General features: G+C 36.7%; 1 protein-coding gene across 2 annotated transcripts in view; it reads right to left on the reverse strand.

Annotated features, from left to right (window-relative positions):
- Nucleotides 1-21,587, reverse strand: part of COL25A1 (collagen type XXV alpha 1 chain) — a 506,768-nt gene that overhangs the window by 57,781 nt on the left and 427,400 nt on the right. For both annotated transcript variants that reach the window (XM_025385780.1, XM_025385781.1), the window contains 2 exons: nucleotides 17,307-17,351; nucleotides 1,247-1,309 (listed from right to left, as the gene is read on the reverse strand). In XM_025385780.1, coding sequence (XP_025241565.1) covers nucleotides 1,247-1,309; nucleotides 17,307-17,351 — 108 coding nt within the window. The remainder of the gene's footprint in view (nucleotides 1-1,246; nucleotides 1,310-17,306; nucleotides 17,352-21,587) is intronic.

Below are 21,587 nucleotides of genomic sequence, written 5' to 3' on the forward strand. Positions count from 1 at the left end.
TCTGTTGAATGCAATACACATTGAGGCAAAGACTCCTGTGGTTTAAAAATAAAAGAATGTAGTTTGATGTAATTTTGCCCCTTCTTTGATTCATGAGTCTGTCATGAGTAAAGTTCCATCATCAGAGCTGTACTTTTTATGTCTTTCAGGGTAGATTAAAAGAGAACTCTGGGTCTGACTGTATTCATAGCAGCATTTTTTTTTTTTTTTACATGGCAGCACACAGATTTTGCTTTTAGAGCCCTCTCTAGGGTTGCCAAGCAGAAGATCATGAGATGGTTTTCATTATGGAATATTTTTGCAGACATTATTCAGAGTAGATCCTTTTGGGATGAGGCACTTAGGAATCTATATGACATCAGTACTTGCCTTTGAAATCTGGGGGGTAATGGGAATTGTAATAACCTTTGATTTACAAGTATACCCTGAAAATGGTGATGAGGAGCAGCAGTTAATGAGTTCTATCTCTCCTCCTCAGAATTCCTCTACTTTTTCATATGGCCAGGAGGCTAATAGCATCCTATCAGTTTAGGAGCAATTTGGGGGACAAGTGGAACAATTAAAATATTCCACCATCCTGTTGTCTTGCCTAAGGCTTTCTAGAATTAACTTTCCACTACTCAATATTAAACACAGTGGTCCCATTAGAAGTGTTAGTAATAGGTAGGTTAAGCTGCTTTCATTCTCTATTAGGCAAAAATATCTGGCAACCTAAATTATGAAGTTATCCCACATTTCTTTCAACATAGTGGACTAAAAATATATGACAAAAATTTCAGAAAGAAGAAATCAAGCAGGAAAGAAGGAGGGAGGGAGGAAGAAAAGAAAGAAAGAAAATAAAAGAAAGAAAAAGAAAATAGAGAAGGAAAGAGAGAGAAAGAAAGGAAGAAAGAAAGAAGTAAGGAAAGAAAGAAAGAGAGAGAGAGGGAGGGCGGGAAGGAAGAAAGGAAGGTAAGAAGGAAGGAAGGAAAAGGGAAGGAAGGAAAGGGAAGGAAGGAAAGGAAGGGGAAGGGGAAGGGAAGCGAAGGGAAGGAAGGAAGGAAGGGAGGAAGGAAAGGGAGAAAGGAAGGAAGGAAAGAAAGAAGGAAGGAAGATAGGAAGGAAAGAAGGAACGAAGGAAGACAGAGAGAGAAAGAAGAAAGAAGGAAAGAAGAAAGAAGAAAGAAAGAGAAAAGAAAAGAAAGAAGGAAGGAAGGAAGGAAGGAAAGAAGGAAGGAAAGGAAGAAAAAGAAAGAGGCCCACTTACTTTTGTTCCTGGTAAACCTGGTAAGCCTGGTTCTCCTTGAGGACCAATGAAACCTGGTTCTCCCTTTAAAAACATGGGCATATGAGAGCATCAACAATTTGACAATAAATAAATAAATAAATAATAAACAGCTAAACTCATTTTCTTCTACTGAGATTTTATTTCCTTGATTGTACACAGCTTTCTTGCCAAGATCCAGGTACTGACTACAAAATTAATCAAAACTGGTTTTAATCAGTGAAGACACTTTGAGCAAAACTTTGGAGAAGTTTTAGAAAGTAAAAGTGACTAAGTAATCAGATAAATGTCCTTATAATTTCCTTCCTCATCTGTTGTCCAGTGTTTCTTACCACTTACCAAAACAAGATGCATTATGTTTGGGTAAATATGGTAGGTAGCCTCTAAAATGGGCCTCAATAATCTTACCTCCTGTTGTTCATCCCCTTGTGTAATCCTCTCCTCTTGAGTATAGACTGGATTTACTGACTCACATCTAATGAACAGAATATGGCAGAAGTGATGGGGTATCACTTCTGAACCTAAGTTGTGAAAAGTCTGTGGCTTCCATTTTGGGGGCCCTTTCTTGTTCTCTCTTAATTGGATCACATGTTGTGAGGACTGAGGACTGCCCAACCACATGTGTGAACTTGGGAGCAAGTGCCTCACCCTTTTAGAGTCCTCAGATGAGACCACAGGCCTGGCTGCCAACTACACAGCAATCTCATGGGAGACTGAGCCAGAAGCACCTAGTTATGCTGTGCTTGAATTCCTGTCCCTCACAAACTATAAGACAGTTAATGTTTGTTGTTTTAAGCCACTAACATTTTAAGGGTATTATGGTAGGCAGCAATAGATAACTGACGCAATGAATGTTGTTAGGGAAGAGATTCAGGAGTGTTCAACATGAAAAGAAAACTATCTCTCCTTGCCATACCTCCAAAACCTTGTTCTCCACTACCTAGAAGAAACCCAGCAGTAAAACTAAAAATATATTTCATCTTGGTCTGTGATTCCTGGCACTAACCTCCTAAAATTGAATTTTCTGAGCGATAGGATAGAGAAGGATAGGATAACTGGTTTGTTATTCAAACCAGTTCCTTTCAACCATCCCTGAGTCTATGTCACTGAGGTGACTCTCATCGACGCCCTAGACAACTTCAGGATAGGAACTGGTTGCCAGAGGGACTAACGGTATAAGAGTGTGGGAACTTTCTGCCCTACCTCCCAGCCTCTGGGGAGGGGACAGGGTCTGGAGATGAGTCCAACCACCAATGGCCAATGATTTAATCAATTAGGCCTATGTAATGGAACTTCCATAAAAGGCCCTAAACAACAAGGACTAGAGAACTTCCAAGTCAGTGAGCACATCCATGCACTGGGAGGGTAGAATGTATCAACTCCATGGAGACAGAGGCTCTTGTGCTCTGGCCTCTTTTGGACCTTGCCCTATGTACTTCTTCATTTGGCTGTTCATTTTTATTAACTATAATAGTATATAGCACCTTCCTGATTTCTGTGAGTTGCCATAGCAAATATCAATCCTGAGTCGGGGGGTTGGGGGCGGGATGTGCAAACCCCTGAATTTATAGTACAGGTAACCTGGGGGCTCAATACCTGTGCCTGGTGACCAAAATGAGGTCACTCTTATAAGACTCAGCCCTTAAATCTGTTTGATACCAACCTGGGGAGTTAGTGCCAGAACAGGATCGAATTGTAGGACACCCAGTTGGTGTCAGAGAATCAGAGAGGTAGAGAACTGGTGTTGGAAAATACACTATATATTTCGTGTTGGAAAATACTTGAGATAAGCGTTCACATTATCTTGACTATCCGTAAAGTTTTATTTTCTTTTTTAACTATTTGAGGTCAAATATAAGAGTTTACCCAAAATCTATAAGAAAATTTTAAAGCAAAAGCCATAATGGCTTTGTTCTCAGTTCCTGTTTGTTCACCCTCTTGGATGATTTCTGGAGTAGTTGTTAATATTTTAAAATATATTTGATTTCTTTCTAAGGCAGAAGTATTTCAACCTTTGTTTCATGATACATGGAACTGAGCAGGAATGTATAGATAAAATGTTTTATAAGACATGATAAAATGTCAGGCTGGGTGCAGTGGCTCACACCTGTAATCCCAGTACTTTGGGAGGCTGAGGTGGGTGGATCACTTGAGTCCAGGAGTTCAAGACCAGCCTGGGCAACATAGGGAGACCCCCATCTCTACAAAAAATATGAAAAATTAGCCGGGTTGGATTGTGCGAGCCTGTAGTCTCAGCTACTTAGAAGACTGAGGCGGGAGGATCGTTTGAGCCAGGGAAGTTGAGGCTGCAGTGAGACGTGATGGTGCCACTGCACTCCAACATGGTTGACAGAGAAGACCCTGTCTCAAAGAAACAAAACAAAAAGACAGGCTAGAATGTCATCAAATATTTTCCACACAAGTCAATTTTTAAAATATGCTATAAAAAACCTTGGGTATATCCAAGGATACCACCACCACCAGACATATATTGATACATAACTCATATATATTTATCTCTAGTCCTGGTGCTCATGAGACTGATCTAAGAAAAAAAAAAGGCAGGAGTGGGGAACTAATGCTTTAGGTTTACTGTTTGCACATTTTCCGTAACTCTCTAGTCTACCTGTCCCATACCTTACACCTATTAGAAAGGAGAATCTGAAAATATAATTTTGAGTGGATCTCTTAACGGTCTAAAATGAAAATCTGAACTATATTCAGAGAAATTAGTGGCGATTATTCTACTTCTAGTGAAAGAGTTTAACTAAAGTCAAACAAAAACATTACAAGGAATACATTTGTTTACATGTAAAATATTTCCCCTAACAAAATGACACATACAAATAAGTATGTCCTCTCCCTTCCCAGGATAAATGCTGTGTTAAAGTCAACGTGTATCATTGGTAACAACTTACTGTCGGGGGAATGTAATGCAAGTTAATATGTTGAAAGTTTATAGGAAGACAAGAATTCTTGTATACATTCAAGTGAAAATAAAATGATTTCACTCTTTAGCAAAACAAATAGATGCACCATTAAAGCATACAAATAAAAGAGAAGAAAAAAGAGTAAATGTTGCAAAAACATATTTCTTATACAGGTTAGTGTTTAGTTTATAAACAGATGAAGCATGCAAGTGCATAGTTCACAAACAAATAAATAAGGCTTTGCGATCTCAGCTGCCAGGTAAAAGTGTTTTTTTCTTCCTTTTTTAAAAAATAGAAGATATGTTGTTTCCTTTAGTAAGTGTATAGAAAGTTCTTTTTCTTTTATGTGCTAGCTAAAAGAATTGATAGTTCTTTTAAACAAAAAATTCAGGGGAAAATTTATTTCTAGATACAAAATTAGCACTGCATTTGACAATCTCAATGATTTTAGCACAATTAATATTGACTGGCTAATTTTAAAGGCTTTGAGTATGATACGTTATACCTGGTCATGCCACTTTAAGAAAGCATCTACCATATCTGTACATTCTGACACGCTTCTTATTTCAATTTATTCAAGGAGAAAACCACATACTTAATTTTAGGATCACAGTTTTCATCTATTTACTTCCAGAGGTCTGCATCACTTTAGAAACATTATCTCCATTTTCTCTATATCTTGGCTGGATGGGCAGGAGTTAATTATTGGTCTCTTTTTTCTCTCTCAGACTTCAAAAACAGTTGTTGAAGTAAATAAGGCATGGATATGTTGACTCATGGTCTTCAGCTAGTTGGGCTATTTTTTACTTCCCTAAGCTTATACCAGAGGTTCTCAAAGTGTGCTCTGGGGACCTCTGGAGATTTCTGGACCTTTTCAGAAAGTCTTTAAGGTCAAACTATTTTTACAATAACACAAAGACATTATTTGCCTTTTTACTTTCATTCCTTCATGAGTGCACAGAGTATGAAAAGTTCAATAGGCCAGATATGGTGGCTCATGTTTGTAATCCCAGCACTTTGGGAGGCCGAGGCGGGTGGATCACTTGAGGTCAGGAGTTTGAGACTAGCCTGGGCAACATGGTGAAACCCTGTCTCTACTAAAAATACAAAAACTAGCCGGGCATGGTGGCCTGCACCTGTAATTCCAGCTACTCGGGAAGCTGAGGCAGGAGAACCACTTGAACCCGGGAGGCAGAGGCTACAGTGAGCTGAGATTGCGCCACTGTACTCCAGTTCAGGCAACAGAAGGAGACTCTATCTCAAACAAACAAACAAAAAAGAAAGGTTTATTATATGGTTCCAGATTCCACATTGCACCTAGCCTTTAAGAAACTACTTGTGGGGTTTAGGATAGTAGCAAAGAAAAATACCAACAATTATTTGAATAGGCTAACCTTCCCCTGTCCAATTACGTATCTGCATGAGGCCAGTTTTTCTTCATATACTTCAATCAAAACAACAAATTGAATGCATAAGCAGATATGAGAATCCAGTTGCCTTCTATTAAGTCAGGCATCAGATTTGCTATATATAAATATACACACACATACACACACACATATACATATATACACACACATATACACATATATACACACATGCATATATCTCGCAAAATGTCATTCTTCTTGCTCTTTTTAAAAATCTTGTCTTAAAAACCAGTTATATTTCATAAAACATGCTATTTGATTAACATGTAATGGATTTTTAGAACTTTTTCAGTTTTAACTTCTTTTTTTTCTTTTATTTTCATTTTTGAGACAGGGTCTCACTCTGTGCCCAGGCTGAAGTTCAGTGGTATGATCATGGCTCACTGCAGGCTTATCCCCTGGGCTCAAAGGATCCTCCCACCTCAGCCTCCTGAGTAGCTTGGACTATAGCTGTGCACCACCACGCCTGGCTAATTTTTAAATTTTTTGTAGAAACTAGGTCTCGCTATGTTGCCCAGGCTGGTCTCGAACTCCTGGCCTCAAGCAATCCTCCTGCCTTTGCCTCCCAAAGCACTGGGATTACAGGTGTGAGCCACTGCCCCCAGGCAGCTTTAATTTCTAATGCAGAAATAACACTAGACATATTCTACACAAACAAAAGCTCTTTCAATTCTAATTTTTAAGAATGTAAAGGGATTCTGAGACCAAAAAGTTCAAGAACTGCTAGAACAAAAATGCAGAATTTTATTAAAGACTGACTTTTCAAGCTGGAGTCTTAATAGAGGATTCTGGCTTTGTTAAGGTGTGGCTTAGTTAAGACTTACCATGCAAAACTGCAAGCAAAGCACTTAGCCTCTCCCTAGAATGAAGTCAGCGTGCAATAAATGCTTGTTATTATTGTTTCCCTTATCTTACAGGCTTATAAACGTTAGCTGTCTAGTAGTAGTAGTAGTAGTAGTAGTAGTAGCAGCAGCAGCAGCAGCAGCAGCGGCAGCAGCAGCGGCAGTAGCAGCAGCAGCAGCAGTAGTAGTAGTGTTACAACATCTCTGCAACCTAATTGGTAATATACAAGGTGCCTTCTTGTCACCTTTTAACCTGCCTAGGGTTATACTCAATAGTACTTCAACTTCTTTCAAGAAGAAACCCTAACTTTTCTCAGTTGAATATGTCATTAGTTTATGAGACAATATCCATCTGCCAGAGCAGTTGAGATTGCAAAACCAAAAGATGTTTCAAACACATCAGAACTGTGTAAGATAGAGAAATGACAAGTTTACTAAGAATGAGTTTTCTTCCTTCAAAGAGGGACAGAAGAAAATGTTCCTACCTATCAATTTCCCTAAATGAATGTAATCTTAAAAAAAAACAAAACAAAAAAACCCCCATCTTTTTGAAAAGAATTGATATGCGGTTTAAAGGTTCTAGAATCTCCTAAAATGTCTAGGCGAAAGGCAATGACGATCTAAGTTTATAGAAATATTTTCTTGTAATAAAAAAATAAGCAAATGACTACTACACTATAGTCCCAATTAGTCACAATTTTTGTTAACCAGGGTAGAGGAAAGAGACCAGGTTGGGGAAGAAGGCAGGAGGAAGCAGCTGAAGTACGATTCAAAGGCAAAGGACTTTTGGGAAATCATCTTTGGAGTCAATCAGACCTCACAAAAACGAGCTTACATCAGTTTTCAGGGCAACAAACAGGAGAAATAACTTTATGTTGGAATGTATAATAATTATCACAGCTGTTTTACATATTTAATCTCCCTTAATCAATGGGGCATAGGAGAGTAGTAAATTGAAAATAATCCACACATATTTGTCTGGGTAGACAAAGTGAGGGAGGAAACTGGAACTATAATAGAATTAAGTACTTACATTACTTTTAATGAAGGAAAAAAATAAATCCAGAGGGTTTTTTTTTTCATTTTTCTTTTTTACTGGGCAATTACCTAAATTAGAAAATCCAAATCATAATTTCAAAATGGACCATTTTAGAAATAACATGAGAACATAAAGCAGAGATCCTTTGAAAAGGGCATGTCCTACTCCCATTATCAGGGAAATGTGGATTTAAACAGGCAGACTACAAGTAAAATAGTTCTACCATTGAAGTAAAAACAATAAAGTAGGACATTTTCTGAAAGTATTTAAAGTTAATGTTCTGTCAATGCATTTTAAAGAAAATAACAAAAATGTCTAAGAAAAATAGGGAAAAGACAAAGACTTAAACCTCTGGCTTGTTGCATTTATCAGGATGCCAATGAATAGCATAAGAATAAGTTGGGTAGAGCACCAGTTATTTCAGAGTTACTTTAATCTGTTTTTTTCCTCAGGTATTATACATATTTCTTCTCTCATTTCATAGATATTCCACATTCTCCATCTCCATCTGTTCACTCACTATCTCAAGTTAGACAGCATGTTAGGTTTTTACTTTTGTTATCAGTGAGAACAAGATGACAAAGTCAACTGGGATTCCTCACATTGGTGCTGAGGATAGACAGTGTGTGGAAGGGAATGTGTGAAGGCAACCAAGAGACAGATCTGAGACCACTGCTGCTTGCAAAGTTAGTGCCTAACTCATGGGCAAGGACTTCATGACTAAAACACCAAAAGCAATGGCAACAAAAGGCAAAATAGACAAACAGGATCTAATAAAACTAAAGAGCTTCTGCATAGCAAAACAAACTACCATCAGAGTGAACACGCAACCTATAGAATGGGAGAAAATTTTTGCAACCCACCCATCTGACAAAGGGCTAATATCCAGAATCTACAAAGAACTCAAACAAATTTACAAGAAAAAAGCAAACAACCCCATCAAAAAGTGGGCAAAGGATATGAACAGACACTTCTCAAAAGAAGACGTCTATGCAGCCAACAGACACATGAAAAAATGCTCATCATCACCGGTCATCAGAGAAATGCAAATCAAAATCACAATGAGATACCATCTCACACCAGTTAGAATGGCAATCATTAAAAAGTCAGGAAACAACAGACGCTGAAAAGGATGTGGAGAAATAGGAACACTTTTACGCTGTTGATGGGAGTGTAAATTGGTTTGACCGTTGTGGAAGACAGTGTGGCAATTCCTCAAGGATCTGGAACTAGAAATACCATTTGACCCAGCAATCCCATTACTGGGTATATACCCAAAGGATTATAAATCATGTTACTATAAAGGCACATGCACACATAGGTTTGTTGTGGCACTATTCACAATAGCAAAGACTTGGAACCAACCCAAATGCCCATCAAGGATAGACTAGATTAAGAAAATGTGGCACATATACACCATGGAATACTATGCAGCCAAAAAAAGGATGAGTTCACATCCTTTGCAAGGACATGGATGAAGCTGGAAACCATCATTCTGAGCAAACTATCACAAGGACAGAAAACCAAACAGTGCATGTTCTCACTCATAGGTGGGAGTTGAACAATGATATCACTTGGACACAGGGCGGAAAACATCACACACTGGGACCTGTTGGGGGGTGGAGGGCTGGGGGAGGGATAGCATTAGGAGAAATACCTAATGTAAATGGTGAGTTGATGGGTGCAGCAAACCAACATGGCACATGTATACCTATGTATCAAACCTGCACGGTGTGCACATGTACCCTAGAACTTAAAGTATATATGTGTGTGTGTATATTATATATATATATTTTATATATATATGTGTGTGTATATATATATAAAGTTAGTGCCTAACTAAGGTGAGAGAGAATAGTAAAAAGAAGGAAGACAAGGATGAGGAGAAGGAGTAGTGAGGAATTCAGGGAGGGAGTGAAGGAGAGAGAGAGAGGAAGACAAGAGGAGAAATAATGGAGAGGAACAGGCATTTTAAAATGTTCTCCTCCTTTCTCCATTACCATAAAAATTAAATCCAGATTTAATCTGTTCTCTTTGTTTTTGTTGTTTTCTGTATTGTTTTGTTTTGTTTTTATGTGTCCTGGAAATCTCCAACTAGATCTACTCTTGGAACAAACAGAACAATCTAAACGATGTATTATCTAACCCTTAAAATAAGTATAGAACTATGATTTAATCAAAACCTGGGGATAAAATATATATAACATTATTTATCAGAACCCTTAGGGCAATCCAAAATTGTAATTACTAACACATAATAGCTGGCATCCTATTCTGTTCCCCAAGCCACATGCTAACCAGTGACTGAATGGGATGTCCGCAATATGGATATCTCAGCCCTGTTAGTGTTATTACAGCATAGGACTAATGCAGCTTCAAATTCCAAAATGAAGACAAATTTGGTCTAATTTTCTATTCTTCTCCTGGATATTGCATCTGATTTCTTCCTGAATTGTTTCATGCATTTTATCCTTTGGTTATTCTTAACATTAATTAATAGCTCACCATCAATGAGTTAAAAAACCAGGTCTCAAAGCTAAGACTACAGCACATTTCCCTTTGTTGACCCAGTAGAAAAGATGAATAATAGAATAGCTGTGGTTTTGGCAACAACCTGGGGTTCAGTTAGGAAAGAAGAAATGCTATTAATTCAGGATAAAACACAACGTAGGCCTGACAGTAAACTGCTGGGAGCAGCCGCAAGCTGAAAATCTGACACAGGTTGCTAATTTGAACAAAAGATTTAAACAGCCAGGGCACATAAAGATACAGAAGCAAGTCTGTGGAGAATAACTTTAGCTGAAATCAGAGGTGTATCTTCATATGACCAACTGTGGAGGGCCTCATTGTCTCACACTGATCTTTCCATTTAGGCAGTCATAACTTCAATCTTGTAGTATAAGCTCAGTGACTATCAGCCACAGTACCTAACGTGCACTATATTTGAAAAAGGATCCTATTTTTGCGAGGAACAAAAAGTTCCATAGTCGATTAGGGTATGAGCATTAAACCTCTCTCTCTCTCCTTTCCTCTTGTGTCCATGAACTGGCTATATGTACACACAGAAATGATGTAAACTACAGAAGATTTAGCTATAGGAAAGTAGGTCCTATTCATTCTATATAAGATAGATACCTTTAAGGTAAGATTTTTGACTGATGCCCCTTCTCCTCAACTCCTTTGCTATTAACTTTTTAAAAATTCAAATAGTCTAATGAGATAGCAGCTTAAATACTGTCTTCTGGCCAAAAGGCAAAAAACTAACAAATAAATAAAACCATACGAACAACTACCATCTCTAGCAACCACAAGGGAAACAAACAAATATTGGCCTTCTATTTTACAGAAAGGCAAGGCAAAGCTGGAAAATTCCTTAGGAACATGACATTTCTGAAATCTAACAATGACTACCAAAGGTCTCATTAAGTCTTAGGATTCAATAATAAAATCATGACTGATTGTTCTTCAAACCCACATTTACTATGTAGCAAAAAAGTATTTCAGGTGACCTTATTTTATCTTCTAAAATGGTTATTGGGACAGTTCACTTAACACTCTTTTGCCAAAGTTACATAATGATGAGAAGAATCAACAAATACTTAGATGGGATTATTAGTCAATGTAAGAAAGGAGGAGACAGCTTCCTTCGTACAGAAATGACTCATCAGGTGTTTCCCTATAAACTTCCAGAATTTACCGTCTGCTAAATGGAATGGTGGCCAGAATGTCCTGACTGATTAGCTGTTGCCCATAGAAAAATCTCTGGTTTTTCATTTTACCATTTGTTTTATTTTTATAAGTCATTATCAATTAAAGGAGTAAAAAAATTACTTTTTAACCCCTCTAAAAAAAACCCTGTAGTATACCAGGTTAAAGCAAGTACTTTTTTCCATGATATTTATTACCCCCGAGAAGATCCAGTTTTCATTGCCCAATAAATAGTATAGCAGGGCTTGAAAAATATGTGCTGATCTGCCTGGGTGCTAAAAGCATCACCAACAATTTTGATTAATGTGTCTTGACACTGAATGCATTAGCCATACAATATTCTTCTTGCTTAAAGGTTAATTAGAATTCAAGGCAGCATGATACCTGCTTTTGAGGATTACAGTAAGAACATTTGTTGTAATAAGAACCATCAGGCAGCCAGTTTTGGTAATGATTGATATGTAAAATTATTGAGGGGAAAAAGAATGAGAAAGTAGAGTCTGCCCCCAAAACATTTATTTCCCTTAAGTATCAAATTTTAGTGTAAATTAAAACATCTTGGTGGCACTGATTAAAATGAACTATAATAGCAGGTTTATTTAAAATCCAGAAAACATACCTTTGTGATTTTTTTTTCTTAACCGGATTACATCATGAAAGCATATTCCTTGTATTTATTTGCGGCTTCATTCTGGCTGCTAAAAATCTCTGATTTCTGGTTATTTGAGTTTCCTAATTGGACTCTCCAATTATTCAACTTTTCAGATGAACTTTGTGCAGGCAGGAAATAATTATATGTAACGATAACACAATGTTATTCATTTAACCAGTACTCCATTTTCTTTTTCTCTTTTAGGAATTCATTTCACATCCTATGTTGCTTCCAGAAGTTTTTCTCTGCTATTTTTAAAATGTGATTTGATGTTTTTGAAGAAGGAACCTCACCTCTGGTGGATTTACAAGATAAGCTTCTATTAGATTACCGAGCACTGTACTTAATCCTAAGAATGCCAGAGTAAATGCTTCTGCCACCTGTAAAAGCTAGTCTTTATATAATTTAGTGGCAAGAATTATTTCATATGCTGGGATATAAAGAGTTAGTTACTGTCTCATACCCTCCTAGTCCCCAAGTTCTTGATCTTAATGTCAAATTTTCACTAACGTGGAAGCCAGAACAAAAATATCAAGCTTTGAAGCATGATAGTACTGTGAAAATGTATTTGCCAATAAAATGATTTCATATAATTTTTACGGCATTACATCTCCCTTGCTCCACATTCCCCCCTGCCCCCCCACCTTTTTTGCTTTCTGAATATGGTGAAATAAACTGGTGGTATACTTTTTTTTTTTCTTTCTTTTTGAGATGGAGTTTTGCTCTGTTGCCCAGGCAGGAGTGCAGTGGCACGATCCTGGCTCACTGCAGCCTCCACCTCCCAGGTTCAAGTGATTCTCCTGCCTCAGCCTCCCAAGTAACTGGGACTACAGGCATGTGCTACAACACTTGGCTAATTTTTGTATTTTTAGTAGAGATGGGGTTTCACCATGTTGGCCAGGCTGGTCTCGAACTCCTGACCTTAACTGATCCACCCACCTCGGCCTCCCAAGTGCTGGGATTATGGGCATGAGCCACCGTGCCTGGCCTGGTGGTACACGTTGAAAGAAGGAAAAGCAAGTGCTGAAAATCTATGTTTATTTATTTATTATTATTATTATTATTTTTTGAGATGGAGTCTTGCTCTGTTGCCCAGGCTGGAGTGCAGTGGCACAATCTCGGCTCACTGCAACCTGTGCCTCCTGGGCTCAAGCAATTCTCTTGTCTCAGCCTCCTGAGTAGCTGGGACCACAGGTACCTGCCACCACGACTGGCTAATTTTTGTATTTTTACTAGAGATGGGGTTTCAACTTGTCGGTCAGGCTGGTCTCGAACTCCTGACCTCAGGTGATCCACCTGCCTCGGCCTCCCAAAGTGTTGGGATTACAGGCGTGAGCCATTGCGCCCAGCCTGAAGATCTATATTTCTGAAAAATGTCTTGGGTTAGATAACATTGACTGGGGCCTGGAGAATTTCCATCATTACAAGTCAAGGTTTGCTTTTACTTTTCCTGTGAACAGAACCAGGAAGGAGAACATTGAAAGTGCCATGTCCTATGCCCACAACACTGTGGTTCTTCATCCTTTGTTCCTGGGATACATTTGGGTTATAGGAAAGGTGTATAGTGTGATGTCATGTTTGGAGAAAAAGCAGGTGATCCTGACTTCTCTTAAAGTAACATCCACTGGTGACTGCAAAGGAGTTTTCAGAATTTACATTTACTAACCTACAGAATATACAGGGCTTTATATCCTATAGGTTAAAATTACATGAGGAAAGACTGTATAGAACATGTGTGTAACCAATGTTTCCAATATTTTGAGCTGCCCTGAAAGAAAGAGATAACAATAACCCAAACTGCTACAGCATACTACATGCTTGGCAATATTTTAAGAACTTTACATGTATTAGTGCATTTAATTTTCACAACAACCCTCTGAGTTATGGTCAATGAGTCCCATCTTATGAGGAAACTGAAGTACAGAGAGATGATAGAAGTTGCCCCACATTATGTTATTGATAAGGGGTGGACAAGGATCTGCACATTAGTGGTCTGTTCTGAAGTCTGCTCTATCCTGCTTACTGCCAGGGTAACATAACCATAAAAAGGGGGTAAGTAATGTACTTACGTTTTTCAAAATAAGTGTAGAGAGCAAGGCCTAAGAAAATAGGAACTTAGAATCTTACTCTTTTATGTAGTATCAGAAAAGCTGGTTACAATAATTTTACCCATTAAAAATATGTGAAGGCTTGTTTCAGAAACTAATTTTCTGGGCTCAAATCTTATTCCAGAAGATCAATGTCTGCATGGTACATTGTATATAATTTAATTTTCCCAGTTGAACATCGTGACACTATATGTACCATGAATGCACGAAATAGGAATTCCAAATATCTTCCATATGGTAAGAGGACTTTTGGATACTTCTGCAGGAAGCTTAAGGGTAGCTCGAAATTAAGTTATGCCTGTTCTTAGTGACTTTTATTATGTATGCCTAAGGTATTAGCACTTTTCTCTGAGTGGGACCCTGAGGTGATAGATAGATGAGTCTGCTGTCTGTATTTAGGCACTTTGCTCATTTCCTGAGAGCTGTGGAAGGCATGTGGATGCTCATTAAGTTTCCCACCATTCCCCGAGAGCAACAGGTGGTGAATCAAAGCTTCCCTGGTATGTCATGGCTGGTTTCCTCAAAGTCTTGGAAATAACGGATGGCATTCACATGCTCTCTGCAGCACCAACAGATAAGAAGGAGATGAATAGCAACAGGAAGTATTTCCAAAGCATAAACAAACACACAGGTCTAGGAAGATTATGAGTAAAGTGCTTGCTACCACACATTCTATATCCATACATGGTGGTTTCATCTTTTAAATCCTGTTACTCGTTCAAACTATGAAATCATAGTTAACTGTCCTGTGGTGGCTACCTAATAGAAGAAATGTAAATTAAAGGAAAAAAGAACATTTTAAGTTAAGAAAACTATGTCATAAAATTATAAGCCTTTAACTCTACATTTATAAATATCCAATGACCAACAGTTGTGATGTATCTTTAAATTGTCTCCTTTTCAAAATTACTAATTTATAGTGAGCACTGACTACATTATAAGGAAAGCGTATCTCCCACATCCTGATTAGAGAAGACAAAGCTTATTAACCAAAAACAGAGCCTAAGATTTAAATCAAATACCAGATAGTTACCCAACAGTACTTGGTAATTATGTAGACGAGTATCTCTAGTGATTGATGAAAAGAGTTTTTGTCAATTAATAGCTTCTTTTCACTATAGTCAGCAGTCAATGAGAGAAAAACAAAAGAAAATATCAGAGCTACCTGACCTCGACAAACTCCATCTGGCCATTTCCTATGACCCGAGGAATAAAAGCGTTTGCTAGAGGTGGCAAATCGTTTAACACCCCTCTCAGCTTCAAAAAGCTCAAAACATCCTGACTAGTCCACAGATGACTAGGCAAATTCCCAGGATCCACTGGGATATTTTTGTGATGGAGGATATAAGACTAAAGTAAGATGATAAATAGTATAATCAAAATTGCTTTTTTTTTTTTTTCCTTCGGAGGGAAATAATCAACTTCACATTCTCAAGTACTCTCTCTCTCCAAGAAAGTGCTTCAAGCTCAGGAGAAGGGACAACTGGATTTCAAAGTACAGAGGTTCCTGTGAGAGAAGCTGATAACCCGATCACCTACAAGCACTTGCTGCAGGAAACTGCTTCAGCCCTTCCTAATGCCCCTCCTTTTAAATGCCTTCCCCTTTATTTATAATGCTACAAGGTTAGTTTTGATTAATGCTGAGTATCACTTTCTTATCACTTTAAACAAATAGTTTTAGATTTTTTATGACTTTCCCATTATTTGTAAAAAGCCATCTTTGTATGTGTGTGTGTGTGTGTGTGTGTGTGTGTGTGTGTTACTAAGGAATGCCATAATTTAACTCTATAATATGAAACCACCTATTAATTTGTGAAGTTATTTTTGCTAAATATCAAATGATAAGGAAGTGATTTCAACTCTTTAGTAAACTGCTGTCATAGAGTGTTACTTTTTCACCAAAGAATCCAAAGACTAAAAATCTATTAAAAGGACATATCTGAACTTTCATGATACTAATCTAGAAACATCAAACAAAAAGATAGAACTAAAATTGCTGAATGCCAACCAAGAAGACATAGCTTTCATGTCTATCAATTATACCAAATATACTCATAAAATATTATATATATCATATGACCTCTGGGAACTCAATAATATGTCTATCCTAAAATCATATTATTTCACATAACTCACACTCAAAGCAGAACCTTCATAAAACAGTATACCCAACTCTCACACTAGAAGTAGGCATGCTCACTTTATTTTCCTTTTTTAGAGATGGAATCCCACTCTGTTGCCCAGGCTGGGGTGCAGTGCGTGATCTCAGCTCACTGCAAGCTGCACCTCCTGGGTTCAAGAGATCCTCCTGCCTCAGCCTCCTGAGTAGCTAAGATCACACCTGGCTAATTTTTTTTTGTATTTTTCAGAAAGACAGCATTTTACCATGTCGGCCAGGCTGATTTCAAACTCCCGACCCAAGTAATCTGCCCGCCTCGGCCTCCCAAAGTGTTGGGATTACATGAGCCACCATGCCTAGTCTAGGAATACTAACTTTAGAATGGACTAATGTACAACAGAGATTCATTCAAAACTTTGTAAGATGAGAACAACAAAAGGAACATGTATTTGCATTATGTTAACCCCTATTAAGTAGTCTAGAATATATCTTAAAAGTTTTAAAATAAGAAGCTGATTTTAAAGGAGCAACTATATCTGAGGCAGTAGAACTTTAAGCCTTGTCAGTTACCATGTAAACAATTTCAAACACTTTTTAAAAATGCTTTTAACATTTTTAAGTGGTTTACACCCATTTAAAACAAATGTTTTCAAACTAAACTTTAAACAATTATTTCAAAAGATATTTAGAAAGTTTATGGGGACAGTGTATGTGTTGGGTCAAAATATTTTAGTAATATGATTTGTACTTTGCAGTGATAATTATTGAGAGGAAGTAGAAGATAAATGTTTTAAAGGGATTATTATAATGAGTGAATCACAAAAACAGCTGCCTAAATGTTAGATTTATGGGGATGTTAAGACTCTAATTCTGATCAAAATCTGATAGAGTCTTAAGAATAAAATTAAAATGTGAAGGTAAAGAGACATTTTAGACTTTAAAGAATTCCTGTGACTTCAAATGAAGTGACATTTACATTTATTTAAGGGGCAATAGTAAGTTAAATGGAGAAATAAACAATCCATTTCGCCACGGCAAACTTGAGGTATCTGTGCTTAATTTTTAATTTAAAAATTTAGTTAGTTGAGATGGCTGGAGAGTACTTAGAGAACAGCATTTTATTTTTATTTTTCATTTTTCCCTATTTTTTTCCAATTTGGGTGAATCTCATAATTACAGTTCTGTGAAGCCAAGACTGTCCGTGCAGTATTTACCTTTATCCCCGGAAGTCCAGGAAGCCCAGGAAGCCCTGGTTCACCCTACATAGGAAAATCATATAGCATTATAGAATGATCTTCACTCAGTCACAATATCTGGAGAAAAACATGGCAAATGTTCCTAGCTCAACACTTTCTGCAAAGATAAATAAAAAAACCGTCTACTTTCAAAAAGTTTTGTGAGATTATACAATTCAGTCAACTCTTGATTTAGAAATGGGTTGACCACTTCACAAATTTTTTGGGATTTTCTCTCTTCCTTTCAGTTCACTGCACATTGGTATCACTGTCAGATGGCGAGAAAGAGGAGTCAAAAGAGAAGAAACTCCCATATTTCATTATTTCTTCATTAAATGATTTGTTGGGGAGGCTCAATCTATTTGCCCAAATGAAGATAATGTGTGCATTTCAACAATGCATCCTATCGCAGTATTCCCTCACCTTAGATAATCAAGAGTTGGCTGTATGAACAGATGGTCACATCAAAACAATATTCATTAAAAGTCTTGCTCACTTAAAAAGTATAGTAAGCTTTCCTTTTCATTCCTGAATGATGAGAAGAAAAATGAATACTTAAGATTAAACCTAACTCCAGTCTGTATTTCTGACAATTGTTGAGTCTGAGCAACCCTGCTTAGCAGCTTAGGGCTAATGGTACTATGCAGCTGTCGCTGAATACAGGTTTGAGATTAAGTAGTACATTTTGGGTGAGCATGTTGGAGTCAAGCTTAACCTTCTCATTTTCACAGAGTTGTCTACATTATTTTAAGCCCAAAGAATGATAACAAGAGGTTCCATTGCTTAGAAAATCTCCTGAATTCTACTAAAGAAGTATAAAGGAATCTCAGGAGAAAATGAAAGTCCTCTCTGTTGGATTGAAGTGACTATTTTTTTGTGGAAATAACATTTGAAGGCAAAAGGGTGATATTATTTCATGATGGCCAGTTAGTGGGATGACAACTAAAAGACAGAGGAGCATTAAACTAACAGTTAAGTGACAAAATAAAGCATTTCCTTTCATCTAAATGCTTTAACAATCCGTATTTCAAAGTACATCCACTAAGTCCAACCAGAAAGTATTATTACTTTCAAATTATGAAACAGCATAGTTTGTTCTAGTATTATCACAAAGTGATGTCTGAGACTGCTTGTTAAGCTGTGTGATTAGACCAAAAAAGGACAATGGTTTTCTTGATGATTTAGGTCAAAGTTACTTCAGGAATGCAAAAGAAAAATGATTCTGTCTGAAACGATATAAATGAAGGTTTGCATTATGAACAATAAGACTAAAATGAGATTAAGCCAGAGGAGAAAGGCTGATTATTAAGAACTTGTTATTCCATTCAAAGAATGTCCAAGTAGTTAAATTTCACACAGATATAACATTATATATTTGATCTTCTTTTACTTTCTCTTTTACCTTTCCATCAATGAGTTTAAGAGGATCCAGTGAAAAGAGTTTGTATATATTTTTTGCTGAAAATTCTTTTATATTAAAAAAGTATAAGGCCCTTGAAAACAGTAAATTGCAATAGAATATACAACTAATAGAAGTAAACATATTGATGGCAAATCTATAGCTTTGTATGGTTTCAGAAAAGTCCCCCAAAACTCATTTTTGAAGACATTCCATCTGAAACATTTGTGGAAATATGTAGGTTGTAACATTATTGTCCAACAGGTGTTCTCATCATATCTTTCCCTCCCACCAAATGAAAGGATTGAATGACTACTTTAAAGAAAGATATTTATTTAAACATGCATGCATACATAGACACACACCCATATATTTAATCAAGAAAAAGATGTGTAAGACATTATGAAATATTTTATAATGTAGATTGACTACTTACAGAGATCGAGCATTTAACTTTTCTCTACATCATATGTGTACTATGTATGTGTATTAAGTAATAAATATATTTTTTAGTGAACAGATACTTTAGAAATTCTTATTTCTCATAGTTTTCATATTTCATAATTTGACCTTTCCAAGTTTATGTTTATTAGTTGATATGATGAAAGATTATAATACATGTAATGTTACCCTTTGTGGAACACCGCCTAACATTTTTAGGAAGACATTTTTTTCCTATATAAATCCTCTATCTTTATACCATAAAAGGTTATCTTCTAACTAGGATAAGTGTGTCCAACCCACAGCCCACAGGCCACATGCAGCCCAGGATGGCTTTGAATGTGGCCCAACACAAATTCATAAACTTTCTTAAAGCGTTATGAGATTTTTTGTGTGATTTTTTTTTTTTTTTTAGTTCATCAGCTGTTGTTAGTGTTAATGTATTTTATGTGTGGCCCTAGACAGTTCTTCTTCCAATGTGACCCAGGGAAGACAAAAGATTGGACACTCCTGAACTAGGCAATAGCTTTTCAGTTAACTTCTCCATTCTTGCCTATTCCTTGGCTCAGGGGCTTCTCTCAAGAACTCAATTTGGGGATGCACAGCCCAAAATTTGGGATCAGATCTTGGTCATAATTAGGATTTGGTTCATTATCCCATTCAAAGGGGATATCAAAATAAATCAAAAGTGTAACATAGCTGTGTAAAGCTTAACCTTCAGGTTTAGACTTTTGCTTTTTTCCCCTTCCTTTCACCTTTCACTCTCTATTACAAGAGAACCTCAAAATCAGGACTCAGCCTTCACCTCATGTCCCTGCTAGAGTGCTCTATATATTTCTAGAGAGTTTAACTGTGAGGGGCCCTTCTGATAGGAGATCAAGTAATTTTACTCCTTTAAAATTAAAATATTTATTTTAAAAAGATGTGGGAAAATTAGGAAGGAAAGAATTAGGTGATGAAACACAATACTTATTTTATAAATCTACACACTCACTCTACAAGCACATATATACACTCCAACTCACACATCAATCACATAGTAAACTCTTGAGGCTATAAAAGAAAGAAAATCCAATGAATTATTCCTACATTATGAATATAACTCTAGATCTCAAACTCTCATGCTGAACAAGACCACACAGTGGAAAGCTAACTGATGAGTTTTTTGCTGTGTCACAATATTCTGTACTTTTCTGGGGTGTCTCTGACACAGGAGCCTAAGTGCCAATGAACCCCCAGCATTGTTCTGCAATGGAGAGGAAAATGCCGTGGAAGATCTCTTGAAGCAATTCGGTACTCAGTTCAGTTTATTTCTCTAATCTACATCAGCAGCAAGCATGGACATACTTTACTTTTAAATCAACATTGGGCTAAGTATTGCCAAATACCGATATTAGACAAAGGAAGTCATAATATTGTGGGAAAGTGGGATTGTATCAAAGGGTAGAATCTGGCCTAAATATTAATGAAAAAGATGATGCTTACTTTAGGGCACATATTCATTCAGGAGAACTGTAAGCTTTTAAGGATTCTGCCCCTTCTCTCAATATAGTTTAAAACTGGTTTTTAATGCAATGCAAAGGAAATCCAGTATTCCCATGTGTAAATCTATAAACTTCCAGAATGAATCTAAACTGTATTTCTAAGTAATCATTATGATAAGGCAACATTTTATTAAGTAATTGAAAATCTATTTGAATATTCCCCTCTGAAAACAGTGAAAACTATACAAGATTATAGCAGGTTTGTTTTGGTTTATTTTTTAGAGACACAACTGTCTTACAGACTTTTTAGCAAATCACGGATTTGGAGAGCAGTAAAAACTTAGACTTTAAATTTGAAAAGCTAAAGGACCTAAAATTAGATTGTCTGAGAAGAACAGTTGCTTTTTCAAACCAAAGCAGACCATGGATCTCTGTATCGCTAATTCCAAATTTCTCAAATAAAGAACTGATAGGAAATCTTAGAAAATAAATAGTAAAATTTGCAGAGTTCTGCTAGGCTCTTTGAAAGAGTCTCAACTTTACTTAAAACTGGGCCTAATGAGTCATTGCTTAGACTCTTAGTTTTAAGAGAAAAATCTGTTTTTAAATTAGAGAAATGTTAAAAGAATGTGAAAGACCTCCTCAAAAATTATGTTCATCCTAAGTGTTTAAAATGAAGTAATTATCCTCTCAATGACTTCAAGAAGGTGGAAATATTATTTTACTATATCTTAAGGTTCCAAAATACAAGAAGGGATTTATTCTCTCTTCCCTTTTCTGCTAATGAGGTCAACTTTATTTTTCTATTCATATGTTTATCTACAACATCAGCTACTGCTAGACAAAGGCAGAGTCATGATCTTTAAGATTTACCCTAATATGGAATCCACATTTACTTGCTAGCTACATCTGTGGTCTAAAATCTGACTGTATAGG

This window comes from Theropithecus gelada, chromosome 5 (genome assembly GCF_003255815.1).
Source record: "Theropithecus gelada isolate Dixy chromosome 5, Tgel_1.0, whole genome shotgun sequence".
Taxonomy (NCBI): domain Eukaryota; kingdom Metazoa; phylum Chordata; class Mammalia; order Primates; family Cercopithecidae; genus Theropithecus; species Theropithecus gelada.